General features: G+C 41.2%; 1 protein-coding gene across 1 annotated transcript in view; it reads right to left on the bottom strand.

Moving 5' to 3' along the window:
- Positions 1–25,308, bottom strand: part of LOC117667023 (acyl-CoA (8-3)-desaturase-like) — a 46,809-nt gene that overhangs the window by 1,488 nt on the left and 20,013 nt on the right. The window contains exons 5-11 of the mRNA XM_087883308.1: positions 10,028–10,156; positions 7,269–7,326; positions 6,584–6,660; positions 3,872–3,969; positions 2,305–2,401; positions 359–438; positions 66–191 (exon numbers count right to left, since the gene is read on the bottom strand). Of these exons, the coding sequence (XP_087739434.1) occupies positions 66–191; positions 359–438; positions 2,305–2,401; positions 3,872–3,969; positions 6,584–6,660; positions 7,269–7,326; positions 10,028–10,156 (665 nt within the window). The remainder of the gene's footprint in view (positions 1–65; positions 192–358; positions 439–2,304; positions 2,402–3,871; positions 3,970–6,583; positions 6,661–7,268; positions 7,327–10,027; positions 10,157–25,308) is intronic.

Genomic DNA, 25,308 nt, shown 5'->3' with positions numbered 1-25,308 from the left:
TTCTGCTGAAATCTTTTCTGGATAAGCCAGTGCCCAAGAGGAGCCTCCCTCAGCTGGGAACTTACTGTAATATATCTGCAAAAGCTGTGAGGATGGGCTTGCACTCATAGTGAACACCATGCTTGACACATAGAGATTTCACCAGAGGAGCCACCTTGTAGTAATTGTGTCGAGGCATGGTGGGGAAAAGGCTGCAAGAAGAAAAGAGGGTGTCAGGTGACTATCCCAAAACTTTTACTAGATCCAAAACATGGCAGCCCTGCTTAACATCAACCATGTGTGATGTATGACTGCCCTGAAGGTCTCCCCCTCCCACACACACTTCTATGCCCTTGCTTCTTCTCTAGCTCATACTCACTGATGCTTAATCTGGAAGTTCAGGTGCCCAGTGAACCAGTCATTGAACCAGGAATGGTCAACATTACATGTTGCTGAGAGCTAAGGGAGAAAGAGACAGTGGGTGAAGCCCTCCAATCAGCCCATTCCTTTTCAGCCATTGTTGCTTCCTATCATAGGGAGACTCTGTAACAAGTAACTCTTATTCTTGGCTTGTGGGTCTGGACTTCTGTTTGGTTTCTCTTTGTTCGTTCTGGGTTTTTTAAACATTTGAATGTAAATGTTTGACTCAGGCTAGCTCTAATAGACAATGTACCTTGTATAGTAATCTTGTGCCTAAGAGACTGGCATTGAAATCTTATAGGCCAGACATGTACAATTTGAGGGTCCAAGAACAATTTTTATCTTAATTTGATAGAAGAAAAGGAGAAAAGAAAGAGAACGTTTTAAAACGTAGGCATTTATCTTTAGCTTTAAGTACAGTAAATAGAAATGAAAATGAGAACCAGTTTGATGTACTGGTTAAGGCATCAGACTAGAAACTGGAAGACTGTGAGTTCTAGTCCTGCTTTAGCCACAAACCCAGCTGGATGATCTCGGGCCAGTCTTTTTCTAGGAAGCAAGCAAAAGCAAACTACTTCAAAAAAACAAAAAAACAAACAAAAACAAAACAAAACAACAACAACAACAAAAAAAAACCTTATCAAGAAAACTGTGGGGTCTTATTCAAGCAATTGCCAGGAGTCAAAAATGACATGAAAGCACCCACCCACCGACACAACTGGAATGAAATAAATTGTATTCCTGCCTACGGTTTTTGAGTTAGCACGTCCAACTCAGCATTCAGAAGCAAGTGTGAATATCAGTCCATTCAGAAATGTTGTTGACAACTGTACTCTCCATTTCCACCTAACAGCCTGTTGACAACTGAGGCAAATGGTGACAGATAGATGAGGAGAAGGTTTTCACCTGCTGCCTCTGTGTCTGTTTCTTACATGGCCTATGATTAATTAAAGAAGGGTATTTTCTTTTCTTTTTTTCGCCTCTCTCTCTTGCCTCCCTCTCTTCAAGGCGCAGTTCAGATAGAAGTCAGGCTTTCTTTTTCCATAAATTGAACTTTGAACTGCTTGCATTTATTGACAGCTGAGCTGAGATTATACACTACATCCAAGACAATAATACTGTGAACAGTTTTTAATTGGAGCTGTCTGCTACTTATTATTTTGCATATGCTCAGCACATCCTTTAAAATTGATCTTGTTCAACTCAAATCTCCAACAATGTGAATCCCTGCTATATCTACCTATATGCCAATCCATATGTCATGCCCCAGGCATATAATTTGTGTATATACTGTTGTTCTCTGGCACCATCTAGTGGCTGTATTGTTTGGAAGCTGACCCAGCCCTTTAAGGGTCATCTATCCATCAAGCCTCACTCCAAAAACAAGTGCATCCTGGGAAGCCAGACTTTAGCATGGAGAGGAAACAGAAGCACCAGGAAGAAACAGCCTAATCTGTGACACATGTTCATCTGAGGATAAAAATTCACATCCTACACACACAACATTTCTGGTGAGATTTAGATTTATTTGTATTTGTTAATTGTTATGCTCACCAGCAACTCAGCACTGCTTATTTTGTATTTGAGTTCTTATTGTATGTATTTCTATTTTTACCAATTTCACCCATCCTTTCTTTAATAAAGCAACCAAATCTACCCACATGTTCTGTTTTATTGGAGGATAGGTGGGTTTAGCTGCATGTCCAGCTGCAAACAGAGTAATGTGTAGCAAGAATAGAACAACATAGAAAAACTTAAGTTCTTGTTCTTTCCAAATTGTTATGACTAGAATATTTTAGTGGTGGTCATGAAAGCCCTCTGTTCAATGTCTATGTGCCCCAAAACATGAATGGATTAAATAAAAGAAAGACGGTGCCTCTGAACAGAAAGTGGAAATGTTGTTACCTGGGAAGAGACCCAGTCCAGATTCTGGTCATAACTGATGTTCATTGGAATGTGATTCATTTGAGAGATCCAGAGAAACCATGTGCTTTCTAGGAACCTGTGGAAATAATTAATTTTTGAGCAATGAAATAATTAGAATTTTTTACAATTTTTTTCATTGTCTTTATCATCATTACAACTGTTGTCATCTTTGCTGACAAACCTCTCTTATCTTCTGATATGATCTATTGATTTTGCTCTTACAAATCCACCACATTTTTCAGTGTTTGTCTTCTAGTGGAAGGCAAGTAACTAAAGGGGAGAGAACAACTTATTGTTTCTTGTTTCTGTTACCCAGGAAGGTATTTATTTAATTATATGTCAAATGTCCAAGGCCTTCCAATGCACAAAGAACCATAATTCCCAGGGATATCAGCACCATGGGAATCCTGATGTCAGAGAACATCACATCCCTTCACCAGTTATAGTCTTCTATTATTGTTATATTTCAATTCAAGATGGAGAACTTGCCCAAAACTCCTTGCTCCTATTTTCCTCATAACTACCTTAGGAGATATGTTGGACTGAGAGTTTGTGACTGGTCCTGGCCAGCTTGCATACCTAAGGCATATCTGGAACTTCCTTTTGTGTTCTAAGTCAAAACCGTCACCATTGCCCCAAACTGGCTCTTTGTTGACATATTGTCCATTTTTCTGGTGCCAAAAGGCAGGTTTTTAAGAAAGAAAGAAAGAAAGAGAGAATATAAAATCTCCTCTAGGTAATCTTGACTCCTGATGACTCCATGAGCATAAAGGTGCTTTGGAGGGTGAGGGAATACAGACATGATTTCCCATTGTCTTATACTGAAACACCTTTTTAAACACTTTAAGGTAAAGGTAAAGGTTCCCCTCGCACATATGTGCTAGTCATTCCCGACTCTAGGGGGCGGTGCTCATCTCCGTTTCAAAGCCGAAGAGCCAGCGCTGTCCGAAGACATCTCAGTGGTCATGTGGCAGGCATGACTAAATGCCAAAGGTGCACAGAACGCTATTACCTTCCCACAAAAGGTGGTCCCTATTTTTCTACTTGCATTTTTTACGTGCTTTCGAACTGCTAGGTTGGCAGAAGCTGGGACAATTAAAAGGAGCTCACCCCATTACACAGTACTAGGGATTCGAACTGCTGAACTGCCAACCTTTCGATCAACAAGCTCAGCATCTTAAAAGTTTAGAAACTTTAAAAATAACTTTCTACTGTAGTATTCAGGCCTGATATTTCCTGGCTGTCTTTCATGTAAGTATTAATTGGGTTTGGCCCTCATAAGTTTCTGCCTTCCTGCTGTGATTGGCGTTGTATTAAGATATTGCAGTGTCAAGGTCATGTATGTAATATATTGCATATCTGATCAAGGACCTAACCACTTTTTCTTGAGGTTCATGACTCAGACATTGTAGCAGTTGCCCTTTTTAAGACTAGCAAGATCATGGGGGACATGAAGCACCACTCCCTCATTCCAAGCACACATTTTGTACATCAATTATATGCATAGGGGGCAGCAGTGCAGTTGAGAATTCTCCACAGTTCCTACCTGGCAAGCCAGTAATATGCCATGAAGGTCTTGAATCCCATTAAAGGAATGAACATGAGGCACATACGGAAATTGTAGAATATAATAAGAGCAAGATCCTGGCCAAAAAAAGAGAGGAGAGAGTAAATAGGATGGGAAAATGTAGCTTCTGACTGTATGAGTCAGATCACTTAGCTCAGTGCTGTTAAACTCAAGGCCCGCGGGCCTGATGCAGCCTGCAGGGTGTTTAGATCTGGCCCATGGGGCTGCCCTGGAACAGCAAAGAACTGGCCCATGGTGCCTCTGCCAGTGAAAACAGAGCTTGGGAGGACTGCGGGTGGGTTGCAAAAGGCTGTTGCAGCCAAAAATATAGCTCGCACAGCTGGCACACTGCCCTCCCAAGCTCTGTTTTCACTGGCAGAAGGTTGCAGGAGGCCGTTGCAGTAAAAAATGGAGCTCAGAAGGCTGTTTTCACTGGCAGAGCTCTCGGGACACCGCAGGCACCCGCTACATAAGTAATGTCGAGCTGGCCATGTCCACCTGGCCACGGCCCACAGCCCCCCAAGGTCAAACACAATCCTGATGCAGCCCTCAATGAAATCTAGTTTGACACCCCTGATTTAGCTTAACAATAGGGAAACACCTTGCTGAAATATCATATTTAAATCATTGCATTGTAGCATAGCACAACAGCAGAACAATTCATTGGTCAGTTCTATCCTGGAATGATATTACAAATGGGACTATGCAGTGATCTATGACAATTGGGTGCCACACCTGCTTCATGCCACCACCCCCTTGGCTGACCCTTCCCCAGTGCTCATCCTCCATGACTTGTCCCCTTTTGCTCCTCTCCCACCTCACCCAGGCTGAGGGACAAATTGCCACGGCCAATTCACCACACGGGACAATTAGCCATACATCCTGGTGGCCAAGGATGCACGTTGAGGGGTGGGCCTCTGCTTTGCCATTGGACACTGCATGCAAAGAGAGCACCAGGTGGGGCAGGCAGCAGCCTCAGGAACAGGCTATCTGCCCTCACAGCTGCTGCTTCTCCCACACTGTAGGCTCCGAATTGCGTCCCGGAGAAGGCTGTGTGAGAAATGCAGTAAAGCCGTCCCACAGCCCCCCCCCAGCATAGTGCAGATGCTCTCACAGGAGTGTGTGCCCCCACTTGGCAGCACCAAATGACCCCAGCTGCAAGACAAGGTAGTGCTTAAGGCTAACATCCCTCCTTTGGGGGGTGGGATGTTCTTGCTGCAGTGCAGCAGCTGCTTCTGAAAAGAGGCACTAGGCCAGGAACTGGAGAAGCCAGGGGGTCACTCAGAAGGTATACACTCCCTTTCCAAGGAGGCTTGTCTGGAGTGAGAGGAGCTGTTACCAGCACTTCCATTGGTTTTCAGAGAGCCACCAATGACCACATTGAAGTCCATGCCTCTTAAAGTTGCCACTCCTATAGAGCTCTCTCAATAAACCTCCCATTGAAGGGAGCCTCAAAATGAGCTCCCATAGAACCAACTCAGATCTGAGCCAAGACAAGGGCGGCTGGGGCTCCTTCCTTGCCTATCCAGCTGGGTTGGTGCAAGTGAATCAGGCATCATTCCAGAATTCAGGGCTCACAGCACTTTGTGGATCAAGTTTTATAAAGCAGCATGGAGAGACAGCAGCGGTATCGGGCAGGGAAAGCCACATCTTGCCTGCTTCATCTGGGTGGACGCCCTCCTCCCCTGCAGCACAGCCCCTGGCCCCACCCACTTGGCAAGCCATCCCAGCTTTTGCAAGTCCACCACAGCTCCTGCACAAATTCCTCTGCCCCCTCTCCCACACAAAAGGGGAGCTCCCTCTGGGGTCTCCCAGCCACAGTTAGGTAGGCAACAAGGGAGCTGCTGCCCCTTTTCCTGGTCTCAGACCTGAGCTGGTTCTGATGGGAACTGGTTTTGAGGCTCCCTTCAATGGAGGGTTTCTTGGGTGGGGCTCAGGTGCTTTATAGCAGTGTTGCTCCCCCATTCGGCAACTTTAGGAGGCTTGGACTCCTTTAAGAGGAGTGGTGGCTCCTCAAAAACCAATGGAGTTGGTTTGAATGGAGTTTCTGGCTACAGCCCCTCTTGCTCCAGGCAAATCTCCTCAGAAAGAGCGTGTGATAGACACACCCTGGCTTCTCCAGTTTTTTTTTTGTTTTTTTTAATTTGATTTATATGCCGCCCTTCTCCGGAGACTCAGGGCGGCTTACAGTGCGTTAAGCAATAGCCTTCATACTTTTGTATATTTATACAAAGTCAGCTTATTGCCCCCACAAACTGGGTCCTCATTTAACCTACCTTAGAAAGGATGGAAGGCTGAGTCAACCTTGAGCCTTGGAGAGATTCGAACCAGCAGTAAATTGCAGGCAGCTGTGTTAATAACAGGGTGCTTTAAACCACTGTAGTACCAAGGCCAGTTCCTGGCCTCTCTGCAGAAACAACTGCCATGCAGCAGAGTGGCCCAAGAAAAAGCTGTTTCTGATGGGAGCTGGTTTTGATGGCATAGTAGAAATGTATACAGTTAATGCTATCTTGTGTCTCCAATGTCTGGAAAAAATTGGAATGGCATCTCCATCATCAAGGCAATGCCTCATTCTTTTTAATGCATCTCCCTTTTTTGTGAGTAATGGTGATGCAATCACTGTTCCTGTTCCCAGATACATACTGTCCCATAGCAGAAGGTATTGTGTCTTCATCTCCGTCAATTACTTACATTCCACATTTTCTTCCGAATAACATAGCGAAATATGATTAACTGCACAAAAGCAACAAATGTTAAGGGGGCCAATACTGGAAGAAATGAAAGCAAGAATGCAAATATGTGTGAATCACTCAAGATTATAAGCATTTCTGAGAGATCCTCCTTCATCTCCTATTTCCTACTGACTAATGAATTACTACTACAGATTTTCTTTATCTGCTAGGCTGTTCGCTCCATGTCATTGCCACATTTCATATATGGTGAATTACAATTCCAGTTTTTGGGGAGTTTTGGTCTCACATCCAGAGTGACAGATTTGGGGAAAAAAACTGAATACTTTATCAAAACAATTTAATTTTTGAACCCAGATATTCTCCTAAGCCATCTTTCTCCTAAGTTTCCACTGATTAATTGATTTAGTCAATTGATATAATTGCTCCTCTCACAAAATGTGATTCTGAGTAGCTTACAAACATAGTAACAATTAAAACCATGTAACCATTCAAGAAACATTAAATATAAATAAAAACAACAATAAAACCATGAAAATCCCCAAACTAGCAGGAGAACAATTGCCACTTAAACACAGACAGCCCCTTTTAAGGTTCTCCATGAGATCCCCAAGGTTGATGGAAGAAATGATCCTGGTGTTTAGAGTTAGACTAACTTTTGGGTGCAAAATGGCCGAAGTACTCACAGCTAAAATATTTGTGCTGGTGCTGGTAAGGCATATATTTCTTTTTCTTCTTTCCAATCTGTAACAAAAACACATCAGTTTAATGAAGAACAAAATAAACCACTCTTCAGGATAGACTTAATATTTGTTTGTTTGTTTGTTTGTTTGTTTGTCAAACATGTACAAGGTAACAAGTTTAAGTATGAACATAAACATGAACAAAGGAAATAAATACCGATAAATGGGGACAGTAAGACAGGGACGGTAGACATGCTGGTGTGCTTATGCACCCCCCCCTTTAAGAATCTCTTAAGAATGGGGTGAGGTCCACGGTAGACAGTTTGAGATTGAGGCTGTGAGGGTTTGAGGCTGCAACAACAGAGTCGAGTAGGGCATTCCAGGCGTTGACCACTGTGCTGCTAAAGTCGTATTTTTTGCAATCGAGTTTGGAGCGGTTTACCTTACATTTGTATCAATTGTTTGCCTGTGTATTATTATGGTTGAAGCTGAAGAAGTTGTTGACAGGCAGGATGTTATAGCAGACAATTTTGTGAACTATGCTTAGATCGGACTGCGGATGGCGCAGTTCCAGGTTGTCCAAGCCCAAACTTTCAAGCCTGAAGATATAGGGAATTCTATTGTGAGTAGAGGAGTGAAGTACTTTTCTTGAGAAATACCTCTGAACCCACTCAATTGTGTTAATGTCTGATATACAGTATGGGTTTCAGGCAGACAAGCTGTATTCGAGAATTTGTCTGGCAAATGTTTTGTATGCCCTAGTTAACAATTCAATATTACCAGAGAATAAGTTTCACAAAATAAGTTAACAACTCTTAAAGCCTTTTTGGCAATGCTGTTAGAGTGAGCTCTGGGGCTTAGATCGTTTGAGACAAGTACTCCTAAATCCTTGACAGAGTGAGGGTCATCTATGAAATCATTTCTGCCTAACTTGTATTTGGTGTTCTGATTTTTATTGCCAATGTGTAGGACAAAGCATTTGTTAATTGAAATTTGGAGTTGCCAATTATGCGACCATTCTGACACATAGTCTAGGTTGCTTTGTAGGGCAGCACCATTTTCGGTGGTGTTAAATAATTTTACGTCATCGGCGAAGAGGACACAGCTGCTTTTAATGTGATCTCATAGGTCACTGATATAAAGCAGAAAGAGTGTGGGTCCTAAGACACTGCTTTGGGGGGCACTGTTATTAACTGGTGCTGGATTTGATAGGGCCCTCCCTATTTTGACCATTTGCTACCTGTTTGACAGGAACGTAGCTATCCACTTGTGCAGGGGTCTGGAGATGCTGTAAGAACTAAGTTTCAGCAGTAGTTTGTCATGCAACACTGAATCAAAGGCTTTATAGAAGTCTACGTAAATTGCGTCTATTGCTTCACTCTGGTCAATATGTGTGGTCCAAATGTTTCTGCAGTGTATGACTTGCAGATTACAGGACAGATTTCTTCTGAAACCAAACTCCTTGTTAGAAAGCAGGTTGTTTGTTTCTAAGTGGAGGGTGATGGATTGGTTTATAATCGATTCCATGACTTTACAGGTGGCGCAACACAGTGAGATTGGTCTGTAATTTTCTACTAGACTAAGGTCTCCCTTTTTAAAAATAGGTATAACCGTGGCTATTGACCATAAGTCAGGCAAGGAGTTGGTTCTTTAGGATACCTTATAGATTGTGCTTAGAGGTTCAGCTAGGGCAGTGGCAAGCTTTTTCAAGAAGTAGGCACATAATCCATCAGGGCCAATAGATAGAGATAGCTTTAGTTGCGTAATCCTGTTTCAACGTTAACTGCTGTAAAGTCAATATGTAGTAAGTTGTTACAATTTGTTATGGTGTGTCTGGGAAATTGGGGGGCAGCTGCTGTTGCTGTCGACAAAGACTGAACTGAAGAATGTATTAAAGAGGTTGGCCTTAATAGCTTCATCGTTACAGTCTTCCCCATTAGGCCCTTTTAGGGGTGGGATAGATTTCGAGTCTTTGAGTTTGGCATTTATGAAATTGTAGAAGGCTGGGGGAGGGGTTGGAGTTTAACAGCTCCTCCTCCTGTCTGCAATGCCTCTCTTCTTCACAGTTCAGCTCAAGAACTGTAAAAAGTGACCGGTTCTCCTCATTAAGGGCAGATTTTGTCTTTACATATGAAGTGACTTGATCTATCCCATCTGGGCAAAAATGAAAATAGAATAAGCAGCTTTAATAATCCTGGAGGGAGAAGAGTGCTTATTTGCAATACTAATTTTGGCATCATGAAAGTCATTGCTGTGAAATGGATTTTCTCCATAAATTTCTACATAGCTTGTTTTTGTGGCCTTAAATATGAAGTGACCTAATTCATCCCATCTGGACAAAAGTGTATACCAGAGACAGGAAACTTTACTATGTCTAGTAGATGAAGAATGCAGTAATATTCGCAGTAATATTTTTGTGTTCCTGGAAGCTCATAAATGTTGTGAATGACATAATAATACCATACAAATCAGAACAACCAAAGTTTTTTTTTCAAGTGTTTTTGCATTTAGCAGGTTAATTTCAGTTTAGTAAGATTTATTTATCTTTTGAAAATCTGCAGCAAATGACAAAGCATATCTATTGCATATGTTGCTGAATCTTAGTGGTGGAAAACTGGAAGTTTGGGAAACTTCAAAAGAAAAAAAAGGGGGGGGGAATCAGGCACTGCCTGCAGCTCACAACCCCCTGGCTATCTGTATCTGATTGCAAGATGTTCGGGCATTCTTAATATTTTGAATACGGTTACCTAAATTGTACTCACCTCCACAGAGAGGGAATTCCCTAAGCTGAAGAGAAATGGGTGCATATTGAGATCAGGATCCTTCAGGAAACAGTTTGGTTTGGCGTGATGCTGGTTATGCATGTCAGTCCACCAAGCCTTTGGCCCACCCTGCATAGAAAATGTTGAAGTGCATACATACATTCCAGTCTTCATTTGTTCTTTGGAAGAGCTATTACCATCTAAGTTATTCCTGATCTAGCTGCTTTCCAATGCCCACATTTCCCTCCCCCAATTGCTGGCACATTAGAAACAGAAATACAAAACTAACTGAGAAAATAGGGAAACTATGTAACCATCCTTTCCATTTTCAAGGGCATTAGGCTAATGGGACAAAGGTCACAGTTATTCAACATCTTCAGCTAATGATTCCAGCATAAAATTGCTGTGTTAGAAATAATCAGGAAGACCAATCCTAAAAACATCTGATTTTTTTCTCATTAGAGATAGTGAATTTACTTTGCAAACTAGCAGAATTACGTCACTCCCAAGTGTTGCTGCTAATTCCTGTAGTTACACCATTTACATCTGAATTTTGCATAGAGATACCATATACTATATTTGTTACAATTCCAGGTCTTTTGGCCTACTGTGTGGAAACTTAATTCTATGTATTAGGGAAAGTTAATATGTTTGTGTATATATACATGTATGTCCACCCTGGAGAACAATAAATTGGTTAGCACAGTTGCAAAGGTGCATTAGCTTAAGTAACTGAATCCTCACCATTCAAATTCTGGAAATCATTGTTCTGTCTCCATTTCAGTTGAAAGTAGGAGGAATCAGCAATCATTTCTAAAATGTAAAGGTGAAGTTTTTATATATGTATTACATTTATAGGTTATCTTTCTTTTAAAGAACTGTCATAGATTTTTTAATGTATACCCAGGTTAGTAGGCTCCAAAACTCCAAGAGAGTCAATATAACCCCAACCAATCTCTAGTCAATATACCCACAGGTACTTAAAGCTCATACTCATTGTTTACTATACCACTCTGTTACGATATTTTCAGGATCAGACTCAATAAATAAGTTGAGAATTATAAATTCAAATAAATCACTGTTTATTTACATAAGGCATTCTATATTCACTGAATATTCACAGATAGAAGCGCAGAATGGACGTATGCAGCTCCTTATATATACAATGGGTGGAGCTAGATATGGGAGTGGTGAAATATGAATACATTAAGAGGTGAAGAATAAGTTAACCCCTGATACCCTGTTCATGTACTATTTACATAATGGAGAATAAGGCATTTACTTGTGACAAATCCCCCTCTAAATGCCGATTCGATATATTACAACAATTACAATCAGATTCAGAACAATATAAGACATGTAATTTAGAAGTCAAGTATTTATGTTGCTTAGACGGCAAAGGCTTTGTTAATATGTCAGCTATTTGCTCTGATGTTTCGCAATGAACTGCTTTGATAAATCCATCTTGAGATAATTGTCTCACATGTTTAAACTTTATATCTATATGTCTGGACCTTTGTCCAATAGCATCAGACCTAGATATTTCGATAGCAGCTTTATTGTCTTCATGCATAATAAAAGGCAAAATGGGTTTCTTCCAAATATCAGAAAGTAAATCGTTAAACCATACAAGGTTATTTGCTGCCTTAGATAGACAAACATATTCTGCCTCTGTTGTTGAAGTGGCTACTAGATCTTGTTTGCCAGTATACCAGTAAACTGGACAACCGTTAAGGAAGAATAAATAACCAGATGTGCTTTTTCTACATGAGGTATCGCCAGCCCAATCCGCATCGGCATAACATGTGAGGATGGGCTCTTTGACAGTATTAGGTTCCAATAACAAACAGAAGTCTAAACTATTCTTCAAGTACCTTAATATCCTTTTGACAGCTTCCCAATGGTATAGTGATGGTTTGCTAACGTGTCTGGACAATAAGTTGAGAGGCAAAGCAATATCAGGTCTAGTCCAATTGGAGATATAAAGAAGTGAACCTATGATTGACCTGTAAAATGTATTGTCTTTGAATTCAGGGGATGATTCGTCTGTATTCTTCAAAAAATCAGTTTGCATTGGAGTATCACAGGGCTTAGCATTACTTAAATTACATTTATTCAAGAGCTCTATGATTTTGTCCTTTTGAGAAAGCTTAAATCCCCTTCTGGTTTTACTGATTTGAACACCAAGATACTTATTTACTTTACCCAAAGATTTCAATGAAAAATGTTCATTCAGTTTTGTTACAAATGCTTCTCTCCTCTCATTATGTTTACCTATGTACAAAATATCATCCACATAGATCAATACAAATTCTAGGGAATCATCCTCTTTTTTGACAAAGAAACAATTATCAGCAGTAGTGGCATTGAAATTCATAGTTTTGAGTACTTTTACTAAACAATCATATCTTTGTTTACCAGATTGTTTCAACCCGTATAAACTTTTATTTAGTAACCAAATTTCGTTTTTGTTTGTGTATTGACTGTGGGGTGCCCTTACATATATTTCTTTATCTAATTTTGCATGTAAATACGCAGTCTGTATGTCGTATTGAAACACATCGAGGTTGAGTGCTGATGCTATAACCAGAGCTGTTTTGACACTCTCTGTTCTTACCGTGGGGGAGTATGTATCTGTATAATCCTCGGGATATTTCTGTGCATAACCTTGTGCAACTAATCTAGCTTTGTATAGAGTATTGCCTCCCTCTAAATTTTTAATTTTATATATCCACCTAGTGCCAATGATGGTTTTGTCCTTTGGTGCAATTGTAGGTGTGAATACATTTAGCCCTCGTAAACTATCCATCTCTTTAGTCATGGCTGATTCCCATTTTTTCTTTTCTTCAGGAGGAAGTTTTAACACTTCCTCATATGTGTTAGGTGTTGGTGATTCTCCATCCATATACATTACATAATCTTTGTATTTGTTTGGCACTTGGTTTCTGCTACTTCTGATAGCTCTTTCTGGTTTAGTATCATTGTCATGTAAATACCTTGCTTCCTTTTTAGTTAATGAATCTGTTCTTATTTTGTGTTGACTGTTTGTCCATGTTTTGATTTTATTTTTATGCGTGTTGTTACTATGTTCTTCTCTATTCCTTTTTTCTTGGAGTTTAGTGCCTGGGTTGGTGTTTGGGAATATTTCATTAAGATGTATTCTAGACCAGTTGGCCTGTTCATGGAACACAGCTGTTCTGGAAACTATAAATTTGTTATTACTATCGATAAATCTGTATCCTTTTGTACCTGTCTCGTATCCCATGAATCTAAGTCTTCTGGATACGTTCTCACCTTTTCGCCTTAATTGTTTAGGTATGTGTACGTCTGCAGTGACTCCAAATATGTGCATGTGTGCTAGTTTTGGTTTCCTGTTATACATTGCTTCATATGGTGTCTTATTTACAATACTGGACCAAGTTCTGTTTTGTGTGTAATTAGAATATTGTAGGGCTTCTGACCAGAATTGTTTACCTAAGCCAGCATCCTCTAATGTGCATCTAATCATGGTTTGTAATGTTGAGTTCTTTCTCTCTACCACTCCGTTCTGGAATGCAGAAAATGGGCTAGATGTGTAATGTAACATTCCTTTGTCTTTTAGCCATTGGGAGAATTCCTTAGACATGAATTCACATCCCCTATCTGTCATGATTTGTTTTATTTTAATATTGTGTTGTGTTAAAATTCCTTAAATTTCTGAAAGGTTTCATCTTTATGTTTTAATGTGTAAACAAATCCATAACGACTATAATCATCCACAATGGTTAGAAAGTAACGTTTTTTATAAGTAATTGATGGTGTTAATGGACCAACTAGATCCATGTGTACCAAATCAAAAATTTTGTTAGTTGATCTCGTTGACTTTCTAGGTCTGGGACTAGTTTTGAGTTTTGTAGATTTACATATTGAGCATTCCAAATAGTTTTCACAATTTTTTATTTTAACACCTTCTGCATGTTCAGTCATCTTTTGCACTACAGGAAAACTGGCATGTCCTAATTTCCTATGTAAGACATGAGCACACTCATCGTGAATTGGTTTACCTATTTTAGGTTTTTTTTCATTGTGTGTATCTTTGTGATTATGAGTTACTTCATGTTCCTCATTGTCACTGTTACTATTGTCTCCATTATCTATTTCATTGTCATCTTCCATATTTGAATCAATGTTGTTTAACCATTTCTCCTTTGTCATTAAATAAGGTAGACCTCCTTTGATTATTACTGTGCCTATGTTTGTTCTGTTTTTCTCTAATGTTGCCTTTCCCTTTGAGAACACAATGTTAATGTCAGAATCTCTGCTTAGTTTTATTGCACTAAGTATGTTATGAGGTATTTCAGGTATTAGTAATACCCCCTCTACTTTTCCTAGGCCAGGTAAGATTACATTCCCTCTACCTGTTACTTGAACCTTTTCTTGATTAGCTACTTTGATTACAAATTTATCTTCTACAAAAGAAGATAATATATTTTTATTATTTGTAGTGTGATTGGTTGCTCCAGAATCAATAAGCCAATTGTTGTTCTCTGGTTGTTGTATGTTAATGTTGTCATGTTTGTTTAGCCCATTCAGTGAGCCAGACTTTCTATCTTTTGAATTATCTCTGCCCCCTCTATGTTCTCTATAGTTGGGTGGACTTCTATACCTATGTCTATCAATGGAAGGTTGTCTGTTATTGTACCTATTTCTATATTCTGACCTATGTCTTTCTCTTAGAATTTTAGGACAATCCCTCCTATTATGTTCTCTGGACCCACAATTGTGGCATCCAAATGGTTCATGATATCTTTCTTGAAATGCTACCTTTTTATATTGTTTGTGTTCTATGTGGTTGTTATAACGACTCCTCCTTGAATTGTCTTCAGCTATTAACTTGTTAGATAGACTTTCTATGGATAAGTATCCTAGATTGATTGTGTCTAAATGTGACATATAATTATCCCATGATGGGTCAAGTGAGTTGATGATAACACTTTTCATCGTTTGATCTGAAATTACCTCCCCCCTTAAGTGCAGTTCTGCTCTAATTTTGTTTAAAGATATTAAATGTTCACTTATGGTAACCCCTGGCTTTATCCTAGAAGAGAAGAAATCTTTAGACATTCTTGTGGTAGTGGCTACACTTTCACTGTGAAATAAATTAAACATGCATTGAATAATTTCTGAGACAGTCAGATTTTGCTTAATACTATGATACATGGCAGGAGATACACTGGAAATTAATAAGAAGAATGCTCTATGGTGTAGGCAATCTAACTTTAGAGTCCAAGGTCTTTTTGGGGGGTTAGTAATAAAAAAGAGTAAATTTTCTTTCATAAAGACAACCTGGAGCTGCTGATACCATTCTTGCAAATTAATGCCATCTATTCTCAGCTTTGGGAAGTCATTGGGTAAATTCCCAACATTGTTGGGTCCATTACTTACAACCGGAGGTAGTCCGTGGTCTTGCAAATGATGAAAGTTGCAAAACGGCGTGGGGATGCTCGCAACGAGTTTGCATGATTCTCTCCGCATCTCATGTCTTCCGAAGTTGTCTGCGTAGTCTTGCGCATGCGCGTTGCTCATTTCTTTCCTGGAGTCATCGTGAGAGGTTCTCGCTGCTGCAGCTCCTTCGCTTTGTTCTTCTTCCGATGAATCAGTCTCCGGCTCGATCTTTGGAGTCCTGGTGATAGCGAGAGCTCGTTTTCTTTCGCTGAAGGCGCTGGTCCTTGGATTAGTCTGCGGTGTGGGGCGGTATCTGCAGGGCTCTCTGGGCTCAGGCGTCGGTGCTCTCGCCATCTGGATAGGAGCGGGTAGATTTTGAGGCGTTGGCTCGCTTGCTTGTTTTTTTGTTGATTTTTTAGTGATCTTCAGTTTCGGTCCAAAAGCTGCAAAAAGCGTTTTCATTGCTGACTTTATTTGCATGTCTATTGAGTCTTCTTCGTTCTCTGTGTCTGATTCTTCTGAGGTATATATTTTTTTCTCTTTCATTTTTGCATCGAGTAAGGCTTTTCGCGCCAGATATTTTGAATCCTGCTTTTTGATTGGCTCTGCTTCGCTCACCTTAGGGGTCTGTTGAAACCAAGATGGCTGCCATTCGAAATTTTGCGCGGGATTGTTGGTTTTCTTCTTCGTTGCGTTTTTATCTGCAAGCATATTACTCACTATTTTTGAGTCTTTTGATTTTTCAGTAGCGATGTGCTTCTCTCTCGCTGCTCCATTGTTTTTTAGTATATCTTGGAGGTTCGCGACGAGACTTTCATCGCTTTTTTGGCTTTTTAAAAGTTTTAGTATCTCTGACCTGAGTTCGTTGTTTTCTATTTCGTTTTCTTCTTGGTCATCATCTTCATTTATTATTTCTTCGTCGTCTGTGGTGTATTCTTCAGATTCTCTCAAAATTGCATTTGTGGACTCATCGATTATTTCTTGATCCGCTTCCATTTCTTTGCTGTATGCCCTGGTGTTGGGCCTATCTCTTTTAGACATGTTTAAGTTTTTATTGAGTCAATTCAACCATCCTCTGCTACCAGATTGTTACGATATTTTCAGGATCAGACTCAATAAATAAGTTGAGAATTATAAATTCAAATAAATCACTGTTTATTTACATAAGGCATTCTATATTCACTGAATAGTCACAGATAGAAGCGCAGAATGGACGTATGCAGCTCCTTATATATACAATGGGTGGAGCAAGATATGGGAGTGGTGAAATATGAATACATTAAGAGGTGAAGAATAAGTTAACCCCTGATACCCTGTTCATGTACTATTTACATAATGGAGAATAAGGCATTTACTTGTGACACACTCTTCCTCTACTCTACTACAACTTCTGTTCCTCTATTACAGGGGTGTCAAATTCAAGGCTTGCAGGCTGAACCCGGCCCATAGGTTGCTTAGATCTGGCCTGTGGGGCCGGCCTGGAAATAGCAAAGGACCAGCCCATGGTGCCTCTGCTAGCAAAAATGGGGCATGGGGGGGCCTCCAGAGGCCTCCCCCGGCCCATTGCAGGCCCTCCAAGGCTCTGTTTGGCCCTCTGTGACCCTCTCCCGGCCTGTTGTGGGCTTTACTGTACTTATTTCTTGAACAGCTCCAGAAGAGACTGACCCATGTGGCAGAGAAGCCAAAGTCTTTTATTCAAAAGCCCATGAAGCTGTAAGAACATGAGATGCAAGGAAAACAGCTTTCCCATTCTTACTAAAAGTCTGGCTTCTCTGCCGTGAGGGCCTGCAGGCTTAGTTTGGGCCCAGTCTGGCCAGCGACGTGCAGCCTCCTGCTTGCTGCTGACTGGCTAGTTTGAATGAGCAGCTTCATGGATTGGGGCATGGCAGCCAATCAACAAGGGACTTGCAGTTCAGCCTGATGAGACAAAGGAAGCAAGTCCTCATTAATTGGCTGCTGCTGCCTCAATCCCTGAAGCTGGAGGCCTTTTATAATACGAGAGGCCTGCTGGCCACATGGCCCCAGCCAAAGTCTTTTATTCAGAAGCTAACAAAAATGTTTTCCTTAGATTTCACGTTCTTACAGCTTTGCCATCATCTGAGTAAAACACTTTGTCTTCTCTGCCAGTGAGTCAGCCTCTTCTGGAGCTCTGGAGATATTCAAAAAGTAAGTAATCCATGGGAAATGGGGTGGGGAGGAGTAAGCTAGCAAAGCAGGCCCAGTCTGTGGAGACCCAGTGGGGCAGGATGGGGGGAAAGCAATTGTGGGGACCCCAGGGGAGCATGAGGTATCTCAGTGGATTGGGGGAGGCCTTGGATGGCCTGCTGTAGCACTAGGCCCCGCATGCTCTTCCCCACACTGAGGTACCTCATGTGCATTTAATGACCTGTGCATTTGATTAAGAAATGCATTGGCGAAAGCAGGGAGTGATCACATTCATTTAACGTGATTTAATCAAACAAATCCTCAGGTTATGAATGTAATTGGCAGGCTCTATTACATTTGTTACTGGAGAATTACCTGTATAATGAGAGTGAGGGAGGGTCTCATGGAAGTCCTGCCTTAGCACTTGGCCATCACAGGTGCCACTCTGACATAAGTCCCATATCACGTCCACCATGGCCACAGCCATCATGACAACACCTGCCCCCGGCCCTCTGAGGTCAAACACAACCCTGATGAAATCAAGTTTGACACCTTGCTGGGCTAGCTAAGGAGAGGTCTTAAAAGGACAGAGCACCAGCAACCCAGATGCTGGCCATTTTGCAGGCAGCCTGTCATCTCATAGAACAGATGTAGAAATAATAGCAAAATCTATATATATAAAAGCGAAAACCACTCACGCCGTTAAATCATTAAATCTCCAGAACCGTAAAGCCTACAAGCTTGAAATTTGCCACATATGTTCCTCTTGGTTTCTAGGTGCTCACTAAGAAAGGATTTTTCGAAATGACCTTCAGAGCATTAGTATTTCCTATATTATGATTAACATGCTCTGATGCTAAGGAGTTCTACTCCCCCTCCCCACCTGAAAAGAAATCTGTTCCAAATGCAAAAATTCAGTTTCAGTTTTACTTTCACAGCAGGAAGCAGCTTTAATACAGAACACTTGAACTAAGCCATGGCCAGGCTCCTTCCTGTCTCCTTCTTGCTTATAAAGCAAATACTGTTTCACTTTCCAAACAGCCCTCTGATGCTAAGGAGTTCTACTCCCCCTCCCCATATGAAAAGAAATCTGTTCCAAATGCAAAACACAAGCAGAGGAGAGGAGTTTCCGTTTCAGTTTTTCTTTCACAGCAGCAACCAGGGGATAGGATAGGGGAGGCTTCTGCGGGGCAAGGGTGAGGGACAGAAGGGGATAGGCTAGGGGAGGTTTCTGTGGGGGAAGGCTGAGGGGGAGAAGGGGATAGGATAGGGGAGGCTTCTGTGGAGCAAGTTATAGTAGAAGAAGAAAAGCCATTGGAAGAATAACTGAAGGACAGTGAAGAGGATGCAATGAAGCTAGTACACTGTGAAGGCTTACTGGATACCAGAGAGATCAAACTGGCCTACAAGAAAGACCAAGTGAAGAATAGAAAAGAGAGAAAGCAAAGTATTAATGGCCAGTACACAAAAAATCTAGCAGGCAAAGCAGAAATAAGCCCTGGCAATTCCAAGAGCATGAAAGTTGAAGAAAGAGATAAAGGGGCTAAGTTTGGTTGTACAAGACCAAACCTTAAAAACAAATACATACGAAGAGAGAATTGAGAAGACAGCAATAGAGAGCAAGCACCATCTGCAAAAAAAACCTGAAGAAACAGTAGACCACCTAGTTATCTGCAACAAGAAGACTGTACAGAGTAACTATAGAGAACAGCATGACAACATAGCAACAATGGTGCATTGGAATATTTGGAAGAAGTACCATTTGCCTGCAATGGTAAGCAACTAGTGCAACCATGAAACAGAAAAAAATTAAGAATCTAAAGTGCTCTGGGACTTTAAAATTGAAATAGAGTGGGTGTGGAGGAGCTGATGGAACGGTAGGCGGATTCCTGGGCTCCAGGATTGTTGGACGGTCCTTATTGGACCTCACAGTCTTGTTTTGACTGTGATAGTAGAGGGCACACCCTGACGATCTCAGGGACATCACAAAGTCCCTGGTTGATCCAGGAGAAGCCCTTTTTCTAACTGCGGGGTGGCAGCCATAGTAGCTGCTGAAGTTGGGACAGCTCCAGAAGAAGAATAGAAGGACAGTGAGTCGATGCTGTGAGAGACTTTCAATTTAAATCAATATAAAAAACACCCTGAGATTGAAGTGGAAATTAAATTGGAGATAGAAAGAAATTAAGTAGCGAAATTAAGGTGGAGTTATTTTTTATTCTCAAATCATTTACACTGGTTGAGTTATAAATCTTTCTTTTGTTTTTGACTGGGACTGGACTGAAAAGGATTGACAGAATTGAGAGCTTTACATTTTTAAGCCATTGTGCCTTTTATTCAAAATATTTTTCTTTTAGGATTTAATTTTTCTTTTTCCTTTTTGGAAGATTGTTTTAAATTTCTATTTGCTATTTTACTGACAAAGAACTTTTGGATTATATTAGCGGGGAAGATAGGAGAGTGTGTAATACTGCCATCTACTGGAGCGGAAACTTAGTTAATTTTTTTCTATTTAAGTAGCAAGTTGAAACAATTGTATATTGTTGCTACATCTCAAGGACTCTGAACTCACTTGTTGATAAAATAGTTGGAAGCACATTTGAGGAAGTTGGAACTATCTGTATTGTTTACTCAGGTGCTCTTCGGGGAACTATCAGGAGTAGGAGTCAGAGGCAGAATGAGAGAGATTTGTTAATGTTTGGGCAGAAGCACTGCACAAGAAATTGAAATCTTTTTCTATTATTTTTTTTTCTCTTGTTCCTGCTAAGTGATAACTCTCTGTATGCTTCCCCTGCTTAAATATCTTCAATGGACTTTTCTTTCTTTGTTCATATATAGCTGAATTGGATTAAGGTCTACAAATGCCTGAAGATTGATTTTTGATTTTTATCTTTTTTTTTTCCTTTGGTTGACTATTTGGCTTTTTCTTTTTTGCTTATTTTTTAATTGGACTTCCCTTTAGCTTATTTTTATTGACATTGGGATTAATTTAATTTTTTCTTCAAAGTGGATAGGGTATTGAAGAACCTGAAGAATTGTTTATTTTTTCTCTTTTCCTTTTTTTAAAATATATACTCTCTTCTTTCTTGGCTTTTTTTCTTCTTCTTGTTTTGGCCATTGGTGACTACTGGACAGAATGAGCAGAAAAGTAACAGCAGGTGGATCCTCCTCAACTATGCCTTCATCGTCGCCATCTGGAGGACAGCGATCAATTCAGACGATGCTTCAGCAGGAGAAGGAAAAAGAAAAAGAGAAAGACACGACACTACAAATGATTCTCCAAGCAGTCCAGAGGATGGAACAACAACAACAAAGACAGATGAAAAAGTGGCGAGTATAGAGCAAATGATGTTGAAATATGAAGAGAGATTACAAAAGATTGAGAAAAATGAGGAATAAAAGGAGGAAAAGATCAAAGATTTAGACAATAGATTGGGAGAAGTTGAACGTGACAGGAGTGGACTAATTGGATGGGAGATGGACAGATCAGAATTTTATCTCAGATTTCAAAATGTAGAAGAAGAGAAAGAAGAGAATCTGGCAGAAATAATGATAGGAATTCTGGGTGAAGCACTAGAAACTACCAGGGAAAAGATGATGGATGGCGTAGATGAGATATATCGAGTTTATACTAGGTATGCAATGCGCAACAAGCTACCACAAGAACTGTATATAAGGTTTATTAAGAAATTAATTAAAGCACAAATACTGCAGACTACCAGAGAAAAAACACTGAAGTACAAGGAGAAAGAAATTATGGTTCTGAAGCAAGTACCAAGAAAAATGAGGGAGATGAGGAGAGAATACCAATTTTTGACTAAAATATTACTTCAAAAAGGTGTGAACTAGGACTTCCTGTGGCTCCGCGATTGCCGATGGACGCTCCTTTAGGAGCTCCAGCCCCGTGATTCTGTTTGCCACTAGAACAGCGAAAATCAGATATCTAGCGGCTCGAAACTCTCCCCCAGGGAAAAAGGGGAGAGAAGAGCAGAAGGGTCTGGGTAGAGCTCCCCTAGACCCCCAGGTTTTTCTTTTTAAGCCTGGGGTTTGCAGGGTGAGAGCTCCCTGAAAGCCCTTCAGTTGCTCTGGATCCGGGATGAGTCTGCTTTATGCAGACCGAGGTGCCGTGACCACACCAGCAATGCAATTTTAAGGATTATAAGAAATTTGGACTTTGGATGCTAGCAGAGCAAATCAGGAGAACAAAAAATGCAAGTACTGATCTTTAACTCCGTTTAAAAAGGGAAATAATGGCACCTGAGGGCGTGAAATCGAGACTTACTAGTGAAAGTGATCGTTAACACTGGTAACATTCTTAAAGCTACTGGATTACACATTAAGAAGAAGATTTAAAGTGGAAGCGGAATGGAAAAGACTATGGTATTGACTTCAACTAATTTACATTTCTAAACTGTGTAGAAAATAGCTGGGCTTATTGACCTGATAGCTGAATAAATATAAAGTGAAGATTGAAATATGGCTGACATTAGGGCTGGAGGATCATTGTCTGGTGAGTCAGCAAACTCGCAAGTTGTGACTGTAAAGGTTTTTCAAGAACTTTTACACTCTTTTACTTCTGCCTTTTTGGAATCAATTGATAGAATTTTTCAAAAACATAAGTTGGAGAATAACAATGATTTGCTGGCTGGAAAAGATGAAATTAACCAGAATAATGTGATTTTGGAGGATAAAAAAGTGGCTGTCAGGATTGAGACGGAAGTTGGTTTAGCGGAAACAGAGGTTTTGGCAGAGGCTTCCACGCAACTAATTGAAAAGCAACAAGTAGACTCTTTACTGCAAACTGAAAAATTTTATTGTGACAATTCTTGGTCTTACAGACAGAGGAATGAACTGATTGATTATATAAGCAGGAAGAATCGAAATGGGGGTTTCAAACCAGAGGAAATAATTCCAAGAAGAGAATGAGTTTTCAAGATACATCAACCTCAAATCAAAATTCAAAATTTTTCGAAAATAAAAGCAGGGGGAGGAGCAATACTGAAGAAGAAAGTATTACTGAAGAAGAAGGACTGGAAAAATATAGAAAGAAAGGAAGAATGGAAGATTAATTTCTTTTGAGGAGGATTATAGTAATAATTATTGTTTTATTGAAGTAAAAAGGCTTAATTAGAATTGGATAGCTTTTTGAAACTTATTGAAGTATTAAAACGGTTAACTTAAAAGTTAATGGATAGTTTAAAAAAAAAGTTTTGAAACTTATATTTTGAAGAATGTCTTATTGATAAGAAGGTAGGGAAAGGATCCTAGCAACAATTATGAAATGTGATAAGAGAAGATTAATTTCTTTTGAGGAGGATTTTAGTAATCTGAAAAGTTTACTGTCTCATTGAAGTAAAAAAGCTTAATTAAAATTGGATAGCTTTCTAAAACTTATTAAAGTATTAAAATGGTTAACTTAAAATTTAATGGATCTTGAGATAGGGGATATAGTTACTGAACCCTTGTCATGGTCAGATCACTCTCTCCTTCGTCTCAATTTTCGAACTGCTGCACCCCGCCGCAGGGAGGCGGAGCCGGTAAGATGGTTCCGCCCCAGGTGCCTGATGGAACCTGACAGATTCCAGACAGAGCTTGGGCCATTTCCTGAGGTTCTGGCACACGCCTCGACTGGAGACCTGGTGGCCGCCTGGGATAGGGCGGCTGCTGGAGCTCTGGATCGGGTCGTGCCTTTGCGGCCTCTGACCCGGCGCCGATCTCAATTGGCTCCTTGGTTTACCGAGGAGCTGAGGGAGTTGAAGCACCGGAAAAGACGCCTAGAGAGTAGTTGGAGGGCCAGTCTTTCTGAATCTGATGGACACTAGTAAGATCCCACATTAGGAATTACTTAGTGGCGATAAAAGCAGCAAAATGTAGCTATTTTGCTGCTCTTATTGCATCATCAGATAATCGCCCGGCCGCCCTCTTTAGGGTGACCCGCTCCCTGCTCCATCAGGAAGCGCGGGAGGACCCCTTGGAGGGTAGAGCCGAGGATTTTGTTCAGTATCTGTATGACAAAATCACTCAGATCCGGGAAGATTTGGACTCCGACTGAGTAGTCTCAGGGGGAGAGACAGGGGCAGATCTTGAGAATGTTATCTGGGATGAGTTTGATCCTGTGACCCCTGAGGACGTGGACAGGATTCTGGGTAGACTGAATGCGACCACTTGTTTATTGGACCCATGTCCTTCCTGGTTAGTACTGGCTTCCTGGGAAGTGACACGAGGCTGGCTCCAGGGGATTATAAACGCTTCGCTGGGTGAGGGTGACTTTCCCGCCGCCTTGAAAGAGACGGTGGTGAGGCCTCTCCTCAAGAAGCCTTCCCTGGACCCAGCAATGTTGGTAAATTATCGTCCGGTCTCCAACCTTTGCTTCGTGGCAAAGGTTCTTGAGAGTGTGGTCGCGCAACAGCTCCCCCAGCACCTGGATGAAATGACGTATCTGGATCCATTCCAGTCAGGCTTCAGGCCCGGGTACAGCACGGAAATGGCATTGGTCGCATTGATTGATGATCTCTGGAGGGCTCGGGACAGGGGGTGCTCCTCTTTCCTGGTCCTGTTAGATCTCTCAGTGGCTTTTGATACCATCGACCATGGTATCATGCTGCACCGGTTGGAAGAGTTAGGGGTGGGAGGCACTCTGTTGTGGTGGTTCTCCTCCTTTCTCTCTGACTGGTCGCAGTCTGTGTTGACAGGGGGACAGAGGTCGACCCCGAGGCCCCTCATATGTGGGGTGCTGCAAGGGTCAGTCCTCTCGCCTCTCCTGTTCAACATTTATGTGAAGCCGCTGGGCGAGATCATCCGTGGTTTCGGGGTGGAGTACCATCAGTACGCTGATGATACCCAGCTGTACATCTCCACCCCGGATCACCCCAACGATGCCCTTGAAGTGCTGTCCCAGTGCCTGGAGGCCGTACGGATCTGGATGGGGAGGAACAGGCTCAGGCTCAACCCATCCAAGACCGAGTGGCTGTGGTTTCCGACGTCCCGATATAGTCAGTTGACGCCATCACTGACTATTGGGGGTGAATCATTGGCCCCCACGGAGAGGGCTCGCAACTTGGGCATCCTCCTGGATTCATGGCTGTCTTTAGAAGAGCACTTGACAGCTGTGACCGGGAGGATTTTTCATCAGGTTCGCCTGATTCGCCAGTTGCGTCCCTTTCTGGATCGAGACTCGTTACGCACGGTCACTCATGCCCTTGTCACCTCCCGCCTGGACATAGAGAGAGGATCCTCTGGGTGCCATCAGCCAAACAATGCTGACTGGCGGCCCCCAGGGGGAGAGCCTTCTCAGTGGGGGCACCTACTATCTGGAACGAGCTCCTCCCAGAGATACGGAGGATCCCGGATCTGCGCACCTTCCGCCGCGCTTTAAAGACCTCACTATTTCACCAGGTGGGCCTGGCCTAATTTTCTCCCTCTTTTATAAAAGATTTTTAATTTTTAAATATCTTTTAGTATTTTATACATTCAATTTTAAATTGGTTTTAAAAGTTTGGGGTTTTAAATTTGTCGGGGCCAAAATTATTTAATTTGATTTTATTCTACTTTTAAATTTTGTATGTATGTGTTTTATTGTTTGGCTGTGCACCGCCCTGAGTCCTTCGGGAGTAGGGCGGTATAGAAATCAAATCAAATCAAATCAAATAAATAAATAAATAAATAATGGATAGTTTTTTTAAAAAAAGTGTTGAAACTTGTATTTTGTAGAATGT

This window comes from Pantherophis guttatus, chromosome 1 (assembly GCF_059756535.1).
Source record: "Pantherophis guttatus breed Tessera chromosome 1, ASM5975653v1, whole genome shotgun sequence".
Lineage (NCBI taxonomy): Eukaryota > Metazoa > Chordata > Lepidosauria > Squamata > Colubridae > Pantherophis > Pantherophis guttatus.
The sequence above is the reverse complement of the archived record's forward strand: the minus strand, read 5'-3'. Positions and strand labels throughout refer to the sequence as shown.